This window comes from Dipodomys spectabilis, unplaced genomic scaffold (genome assembly GCF_019054845.1).
Source record: "Dipodomys spectabilis isolate Male_0828 unplaced genomic scaffold, ASM1905484v1 ptg000018l, whole genome shotgun sequence".
NCBI classification, from domain to species: Eukaryota; Metazoa; Chordata; class Mammalia; order Rodentia; family Heteromyidae; genus Dipodomys; species Dipodomys spectabilis.
In genome coordinates this window covers 13,713,967-13,723,151 of record NW_024870695.1, presented here as the reverse complement: position 1 = coordinate 13,723,151, position 9,185 = coordinate 13,713,967, and the positions used below count along the sequence as shown (strand labels likewise).

Below are 9,185 nucleotides of genomic sequence, written 5' to 3'. Positions count from 1 at the left end.
GATAGGAAATTCTACAGGGTTCTCTGCCATTAAAGATACCTAATCTAAGGGCTGGCAAGCTGGCTCAGTGGTAGAAAGCTTGCCTTGCATGCATGAGGCCCTGGGTTCGATTCCTCAGCACCACACAAGCAAAAAAGGAAAAAAAAAAAAAAAAAGCTGGAAGTGACACTGTGGCTCAAGTGGTAGAGCTCTAGCTTTCAGCTGATGAGCTGAGGGACAGCACCCAGGCTGAGTTCAGTCCCCATGACCGGACAAAAAAAAAAAAAAAAAAAGATACCTAATCTACAATTGAGGCATAAAACATTTTTTTTTTTTTTTTTTTTGGTGTGGGGGGGGTCCAGTCGTGGGCTTGAACTCTGGGCCTGGGCGCTGTCCCTCAGCTCTTCAGCTCAAGGCTAGCGCTCTACCTCTTGAGCCACAGCACCACTTCCAGCTTTTTTCTTTTTGCTTATGTGGTGCTGAGGAATCGAACCCAGGGCCTCAGACATGCAAGGCAAGTGTTCTACCACTGAGCCACCTTCCCAGCCCCGCATAAAACATTTTTTGTCAGTTGTGGGGCCTGGGCACTGTCCCTCAGCTCTTTAGCTCAAGGTTAGCATTCTACCACTTGAGCCACAGTGCCACTTCCGGCTTTTTCTGCTCATGTGGTACTCAAGAATGGAACCCAGGGCCTCATGCATGCAAGGAAAGCACTCTACCAGAGCTACCTTCCCAGCCCCCATAAAACCAATTTTTACAGCAGAAACTGGAAATATATAAAATGAAAGTATGTAAGTTCTGTAAGCTAAAGGACCTTTTTTACTTTTACAAAAAAAAAAAAATATATATATATATATATATATATCAGTCGTAGGGCTTGAACTCTGGGCCTGGGCGCTGTCAGTGAGCTCAAGGTGAGTGTTCTAACACTTGGAGCCACAGTGCCACTTCTGGTTTTCTGGTGGTTAACTGGAGATAAGTATCGTGAACTTTCCTGCCTGGGCTCACTTTGAACCCTTATCCTTAGATCTCAGGCTCCTGAGTAGCTAGGATTACAGGGGCGAGCCACCAGAGCCCAGAATTTTTATAATTTTTTTTTGGTTGGTTGTGGGGCCTGAACTCTGGGCCTAGGCGCTGTCTATGAGCTCTTCAGCTCAAGATGAGCACTCTGCCATTTGAGCCACAGTGCCATCTCTGGCTTTTTTTGCTTACATGGTGCTGATGAATATAACCCAGGGCCTCCTGCAGGCAAGGGGAACACTCTACCAGCCACCTTCCCAGCTCTTTTCACAAATTTTTTACAGAAGAAAATGATTATAAGGTATGCCAAGAAAGGAGGGCAAGCATTGAGAACAAATAATTTTTAATGGGTTATTAGATTTTTACAAATGCACTGAAGGATCATGCGATGCTGCCTGCATTAGACGCAATCCTGGGCCACAAGTCTGCACATTCCTTTGCAACAGGTCCTGTGATGGCAGAACCTGCATTAAAAACAGGGGGAAAAAGACAGGTTAGACTGCAGGTTCTTTGCTAAGCATCTCCCAAGCCCAGACAACCCTGCAGACAACTAAGCAATGATTTTACCTTTCATCTCCCCTTTATTGTTCACTATGACACCTGCATTATCTTCAAAATAAAGGAACACACCATCTTTTCTCCTGTATGATTTTCGTTGTCGAATTACCACTGCCGGATGTACTAATGGGGCAAAAAAACAGCAGTCACTAAACCCAATTCCCAGCGTTCCACAAAAGGAAGCAATTTATTCCTCTGGGTAGAGGAATAAATCACCAACTTTTTTTTTTTTCTTTTGGGTCTGGTCGTGGGACCTGAACTCTGGGCCTGGGTGCTGTCCCTCAGCTCTTCAGCTCAAGGCTAGTGCTCTACCACTTGAGACACAGCGCCACTTCCGGCTTTTTTTCTTTTTGCTCATGTGGTGCTGAGGAATTGAATCCAGGGCCTCATGCACGCAAGGCAAGCGCTCTACCACTGAGCCACCTTCCCAGCCCCACCATTAACTTGTATTTCCTAACAACAGAGGAGAGAAATAGCACAAACCCCGACACCCTTTAAAGTGCCACCTTTGTGTGCTTGCCTCACATGCATGAGGCCTGGGTTCAATTCCTTAGCACTGCATAAACAGAAAAAGCTGCAAGTGGCACTGTGGCTCAAGTGGTAGAGTGCTTGCCTTGAGCTAAAAAGCAGAGGAACAGCCCCCAAGCCCAGAGTTAAAGCCCCACGACTGACCCCTGCCCCAAGAAACACAAATAAAGCACCACCTTTTGGCTTGCATGGATATTTTTTTTTCTCCTTTTGGTCAGTTATGAAACTCTGGGCCTGGACACTGTCCTATGCTCCTCAGCTCAAGACTAGCATTCTTCATCTTAAGCCATAGTGCTACTTCTGGTTTTCTGGTGGTTAACTGGAATCTCGTAGACTCTCCTGCTGGGGCTGGCTTTGAATTATGATCCTCAGATCTCAGCCTCCTGAGTAGCTGTAAGTGCAGGAGTGGTCCACTGGCACCTGGCTTTTTTTACTTTTGGGAAGACAACTAATTTGTTAAATACTTTTTACATTTTCCTCACTTCATCTAGTAAGAGATTGCTACTGAGTAAGGAGATGTCAAGTCATGTATAGGCCTTCAACTTCCCTTATCTAGGATCATTCACCCTCCATACCTTGGCATGCTTTTTTATTCAGTCTAAGTCTTGTGTGTGGGGTTTTTTTTTTTTGCCAGTCCTGGGGCTTGAACGTAGGGCCTGGTCACTGTCCCTGAACTGCCTTTGCTCAAGGCTAGAATTCCACCACTTGAGTCACAGCACCACTTGCTGCCTTCTCTGTTTATGTGGCGCTGAGGTTGAAACCAGGGACTCATGCATGCTAAGCAAGCACTCTACCACCATGCCACATTCCCAGCCCCCCCTTTTTTTTTGGGGGGGGGGAGGGGGGTCCGGTCATGGGGCCTGAACTCTGTCCCTCAGCTCTTCAGTTCAAGGCTAGTGCTCTACCACTTGAACCACAGTGCCACTTCCAGCTTTTTTCTTTTTGCTTATGGGGTGCTGAGGAATCGAACCCAGGGCCTCATGCATGCAAGGCAAGCACTCTACCACTGAGCCACCTTCCCAGCTCCCCCTTGTGTTTTTTACCTAGAATTGCAATCCTATTTATGTCTCCTGCAGAGTTTAGATGACAGAAGCATGCCACCAATCCCAGTTACTGGCTGAGGCTGGGGTCTCTTTTGAGTGGGTTGATCCTGAACCTCAATCTTGGTAATGTTTGCCTCCCGAAGTAACTGGGGTTATCAAAGCAAGACACTGCATGGTCATGTTTTAGTAAAGGCAAAGCTTAGTACCCACGAGGAAACACCTTAACTATAGGGGCAAGGATTTTGGTTACTTTACCTTTGAGGCCAAGTCAGACAAATGTAATACTGAACCTCTTTTTACAAATCATGGTATAAGGCCATCAGCCTAGAGTTTCAGTATTCCCCTCTTCATGCATGAGTAAATTTAGCAAAAACAAGGATCAGCCTGGCGCCGGTGGCTCACACCTGTAATCCTAGCTACTCAGGAGGCTGAGATCTGAGGATCAAGGTTCAGCTCAGACAGGAAAGTCTGTGAAACTCTTATCTCCAATAAACCACTGGAAAATGGAAGTGGCTCAAGTGGTAGAGCACTCGCCTTGAGCTGAAGAGCGTAGGGACAGTGCCCAAGCCCAGAGTTCAAACCCTATGACCTACCAGAAAAAGGAAAAAAAAAGATCGAAAGACACAAGCAAAATTGGAAATTCATAGCTAAGATGAATACTTTGGTCTGTCCCACAACGGACAGAGATCAACAGTACATCCTACTGCCATCTCATCCAAATTAAGGGCCACATGTTCTGCTCTTCCCTGACAGCTCCCCAGGCTACTGACCAGATCCAAGGAGTGTTCTGAGAAGAGGAAAAAGCCCATACAGATTCATCCTTGACCCAACATATTGATAAATAACTAATCACAATTAGAGCTACTAAGTCCGAGGGTGACATTAAATGGGAAACAAAAGATGTATTTCTAACCAAAAGGTTAAGGAGTCCACTAGTTGTGAAGAGATCAAGCTCACACACAAGGAGCAATCCATCACATCTATGATAACATCTATGATAACAAAGATGTCTAGGGCTTCTCTGGAAGAGCAAGGTATCCTAAAACAGACCTAAGGTAGCACAGCGACAATGCTGAGAAACTGAATGTCTTAAGTGCCTGTCGGGCAGGAGAGGAATTGCTGAGAACTGCCTAGTGGGAAAGAAATCCTTTGGGTCATATAGTCCATGATTAAGCCATGTGCAGTTACTTCCCTTTTAACTTCTACTACCAAGATCTTGAACCAAACTTCTGACATCTAGTCTCATCTATAATGTAGCGCTGGCGTCCAAGTGTATCTCTGAAGAACATTACTCGATTCTTGCTTGCTCAACTCTCTTTCCAGACAGTCCTGGGGCTTGAACTCAGGTTCTAGGCACCATCCTTTTGCCCAAAGCTAGCCCTCTATCACTTGAGCTACAGCCCACTTCTAGCCTTTTCTGTTTATGTGGTACTGAGAAATGGAACCCAGGGATTCATGCATGCTAGGCAAGCACCCAACCACTAAGCCACATTTCCAGCCCACCTGATGTTCTTTCTATGCTCACTGGTGGTGTCAGCACAGTTTATCACAGCTCCTACAGGAAGACCCAGCCAGAGGCTCCATAAACTCATCCTTATATCACTTGACAATGTAACACAGTTAATTCCAGAACAGGAAACTTGGCCAATAGTGTCAAATTAACTGATTTCACCTGTTTTTTACTGTGTCACCTATTAAAGACATATATTCACTTAGTGCCACTTTATGTATTTAGACAGGCAATTAGTAATTAAGTAGAGAACTTCACACGGTGTGGTCCACAAGTGTCTGATGAACTGAGCTGTAAAGTGTCAGGTTAAATACTCTGCTTGCAGGAAAAAAATGAAGTAGAAAAGGGTCGATGAGTACTTGGAAATGGTAGCAATATAAATTCAGGTCTAGTTTCCCAAAAAAAAAAAAGCAAGCACTTGAAAACTGCAAAAAGAATATTTCCCATTTTCCAGTAAATGGAGAACCTGAGACCCAAGAATTTCTATGTCTACTCACCCTTCTTCCTGAGCTCTGGTTTGCCTTTCTTGACTGTAGCCATCACCATGTCACCCACACCAGCAGCAGGAAGTCTGTTCAGTCGCCCCTTGATCCCCTTCACAGAGATGATATACAGGTTTTTGGCTCCTATAAGATGTGAAAAAGCACCAGTCTTGCTGTGTTGGATTTCAAGTCCTAGACCAACTTCAGCTTTGTTTTGCACGCATAAAGCTAAAACAAAAACCTTTTGTTTCCCAAGCAGCTAAGTCTCCACGGGGAAGTTTGTCACACCACCGATTGAAGCAAAACAACACAACACGCTGCCACTTCACCCAAAAGCGGTGTTTTTACTCTGCCCCTTCTTGACGGCTCAATAGGTCACTAGCAGAAGGCCCACTGAGTGCTTTTAAAAGGGGGAGGGAGGGTGGCAGGATCTGCCAGACTCACCGGTGTTGTCGGCACAGTTTATCACAGCTCCTACGGGAAGACCCAGCGAAATCCGAAACTTCGCACCAGACGAACCACCACGTCCTGCGGGTAGGAAAACGGGATGTGATCATTTGCCTACACTTATCTTGGTTCTCCCCTCACACTTTTAGGATACAAATCCATCGGACATGCTCAAAAAGACTAACACCCTCCTCGCGTACCATCCGGTTCTTTCAGAACATAGTTGTTCCTGAACTACCGTCCCCACGTCGAGATTAAAGGGGGACTGGATAACCTCATCCCTCTTGCCAGCAAGCAGTTAGCTTCTTGGCAAGGCGAAAGACCACACAGACTCCACAAACTGGATCCAAACCAGCCCAGCTGCCACCCCACTGCTATAGTACTAAGAGAGAAGACACCTCACCCGGTTCAGCTTAAAATCAGGCCCCGATCCTATCATCTTAACGTTCCCCCTCCACCCCCACCCCTCCGCCACTTTCGGGACCCTTCCAGTGTTCTTGTTGTGCTCATGCTCTCCCTCTCAGGCCCAGAAGAGAGAAAGGAGGCCCCGACGCCCAGAGCCGCAGCTCCCTACGAGGCCCGAAGCCACAGCGCTTCAGATGGCGGAGGATTCTCTCGTGAAAAAGTCTCACCTCGCTTGGACATCTTGGACGCCGGAAAAGGACAGAAAGGAAGTAGGTACAAAGGATACTGGGATATGAAGGTGATGTCCCGCCCCCATTCGTCACGTGACCGAGAGCTAGTTTAAACCCGCGTCTTTCCTCAAGCGCAGCCTTATTACGTAGTCAGTCCTGGACGTCGTCTTGAGCTGTCGCTGCTACGAGTATCGCGAGAGGCTGAGGTTTGCGGAAGCACACGGGGCTCTCGGCGTCTCCTTTCGGACGTGGCGAGGCGTCCGGCTGCGGTAGTGCAACGTTTTCATTCCAGCTACTCTAGAGATAGAGGTTGGCATTCCGCGGCCAGCGGGGGCAGACAGCCAGACCTCCCATCTCAAGTAACAAGCCGTGTGTGCTCCCGTGCAGAGGTAGGAAGGTCGCGTTCGCAGGCCGGCCTAGGCTAAATTTAACGCCAGACCTTGCCTGAAAAATAGCTAAAGCTGAGCCGGCGCCGGTGGGTAAGATTACCCCTGTAATCCTGCCTGCTCGGAAATGGAGATCTGAGGATGGCAGTTCGAAGCCAGCCCGGCAAAAAAAGCCCGTGAGACTCTCACCTCCAATTAAGCACCAAAAAACTCAGAAGTGGTTCAAGTGGTAAGCCCCAGAAACAGCGTCGAGAAACAACAACAAAAAGTTTTGTTAGCGAAATGAGTCCCTTCCCATAGCTTAGTCCACTCCTTTCCTTCTCCACAGTTTAGCATGCTCTCTTACTAGGCAGCACTAGGCCCATGCAGTAAAGGCAGTAAACAATCAACTTCCAGCCCCCTTAACCTTGGGATGGCACTTTTCTGGGGCAGCTACCATGACATAAGGCAATAACTATTTGAAGAGCAGCCATAAATACTAGTCTGACATGGAGCCAGGGTTTCCGCCTCCTAGCCCCTTCTAGCCCCTCCTAAACCTCCTGGGTTGTATAGGTCAACCCAGACAATAGCCGGTGCTTCTTCTCACTTTGTAAGAAGGGGTCTTGCCGGCCCCTTTTCCCTGCAATAAACCTTTCTTTGTTTTCTGTACCTGGATGTCTGTGTGGTTCTCTGGCAAAGTGTATTAACCTTAATTTGCTATCAAGTTTTATGGAGGGATTTTGTTTTTGTTTTTTGCCGGTCATGGGGCCTGAACTCTGGGTCTGGGCACTGTCCCTCAGCTCTTCAGCTCAAGGCTAGTGCTCTACCACTGGAGCCACAGCGCCACTTCCGGCTTTTTCTGTTTATGTGGTGCTGAGGAATCGAACCCAGGGCCTCATGCTTGCAAGGCATGCACTCTACCGCTGAGCTACCTTCCCAGCCCCTATGTAGGGATTTCCTATGGAAAATAGGGTATAGGGTGGAGTTTTAAGTGGGTTCTAAATGGTCTCATTAGAATGAAGTACAATTGAGAAAGCACTACATTCAATGTGTGATTGGTACACCCCCCACACACACACTTCCAACACACACACACAATTTCATTCTTCCACTGAAGTCTGCATTCATGTACATATTCAACACCTCCTTCATATCAGAGTCTGTCCAGGGCACATATTAGATTGCGTTTGGGAGCAGAGTAAAATAGATAAACATTGTGCCCCTGGAGTTTGTTTTCTGCCTAGAGGGAGGTATTCAAGGCAGGTATTGGACCCCAAACAATAGGCACATTTTAAAACATTGATAAGGGGTGAGGAGACATTGCAGCTCAAAATCAAATAGGGAACTCATGCTTCTCCATCAAGCATGGCAAGGGCAGCAGTTCGGTAAATAAACTTCTCCTTTCTGAATAGCGCATGGTGGTCTCTTCATTGGCTACCTAATGAAACCTATTTAATATACCTTACATATGGTGCCGTGACTCAGATGGGGTTTTTGAGTTGGAAATGTTAGAATTTCCTAACCACCCCTTTTCTGTGAACTGAACTGCTTTGAGACACCATGCGAGACTTTTCACCAATACCATTGCTGGCCTTCACATCCAAGTCTACACCACTTCTCTACTCTGGTGAGTGGAACTACTGTCTATGGTTCTCTGTTGCTCAGTCTCTGTCCAGATGTGGCACCATGCCAGAGAGCTCCTACGGCCTTTAGCCAAAAGGCTAGTCACCTCCAAAGATGAAGATGCTTGGTTTTGGGGGTTTGGCCATTTTTCTCTAGAGTGCTCAGGGGGAAGTCGGGTCGCCGCTTCTCCCTGGTCATCTCTCCTTCACTCACCAGACTGACTCTCCTACACATTTAATGGGGTGCTGTGAGTCACGCCCACCCTTTGAGATGCCTCCTGCGCTCCCTGGAAAGCCAAAATGCTTCATTTTTATGCCAGTCTCAGATGTAGATAGTTTTTGCCACTGAAATGGTAAATGGTCAGAAGTCTGTTTACTTTCAGGCTCTCTTTGCTCTCTCTCTGCCAATCATGTCTAACTTTCCCTATCTCTTCCTTTCTCTTTTCTACAACATTTTGGCTTGTACCCTGAAGAGTGCAACGCAGGCTGGCTCCCAAGGACCCCCCTCTAGGTTCCCTCTCAAAGGCTAGCCATTCTAGGTTTGAAAATTGTGAGTTTCCATTTGTTTAGGTTTTCTTTGCATTTTTTCAGAAATTCGCCATCTTGAGTTCGCCATCTGGCCACATGGTAGGTTAAGGATTAGGTCTCATCTGACTCTTAAACTTCCACCAAGCTTACTACTCCACCTATTTCTGCAGCCTCCCTCGTGAGGAACTCCCACTTGCGGTCTCCCTAGTGAGGTACACCCCGTCCTTTGTGGCCTCCCTGCGAGGGCTCCCCTCTACGGCCTTTCCTGCAAGGCCCCCCCTCCCCTGCGGGACCCCTCCTCTGCCTTTGTAGTGGGGGTGGAACCTGAAGCTTCATGTGTGATAGAACCCTCACTGTCAAAATCTTTACTCTTTCTAGCATTGACCAGGTGGCTAAAGCGCCATCTTGGCATCGTGGGAGTTCAGCTGCTATTTCGTGCCAACTCAATTTCATACGGACCTCAACTTG

The 9,185-nt window shown here is 47.2% G+C and overlaps 1 protein-coding gene and 1 non-coding gene across 2 annotated transcripts; both read right to left on the bottom strand.

Annotated features, from left to right (window-relative positions):
• Positions 1 to 1,325: 1,325 nt before the first annotated feature.
• On the bottom strand, positions 1,326 to 6,285 carry Rpl23 (ribosomal protein L23). Its single transcript, XM_042674029.1, has 5 exons — positions 6,200 to 6,285; positions 5,565 to 5,648; positions 5,136 to 5,264; positions 1,567 to 1,680; positions 1,326 to 1,463 (listed from the first exon to the last, which is right to left on the bottom strand). Exons 1-5 carry the CDS (start codon positions 6,210 to 6,212, stop codon positions 1,381 to 1,383), a joined length of 423 nt encoding a protein of 140 aa, XP_042529963.1. The 5' UTR covers positions 6,213 to 6,285; the 3' UTR covers positions 1,326 to 1,380.
• On the bottom strand, positions 5,398 to 5,533 carry LOC122103636. The gene has a single exon (XR_006146809.1). It is a non-coding gene; the product is annotated as a small nucleolar RNA SNORA21 (small nucleolar RNA).
• Positions 6,286 to 9,185: the final 2,900 nt, after the last annotated feature.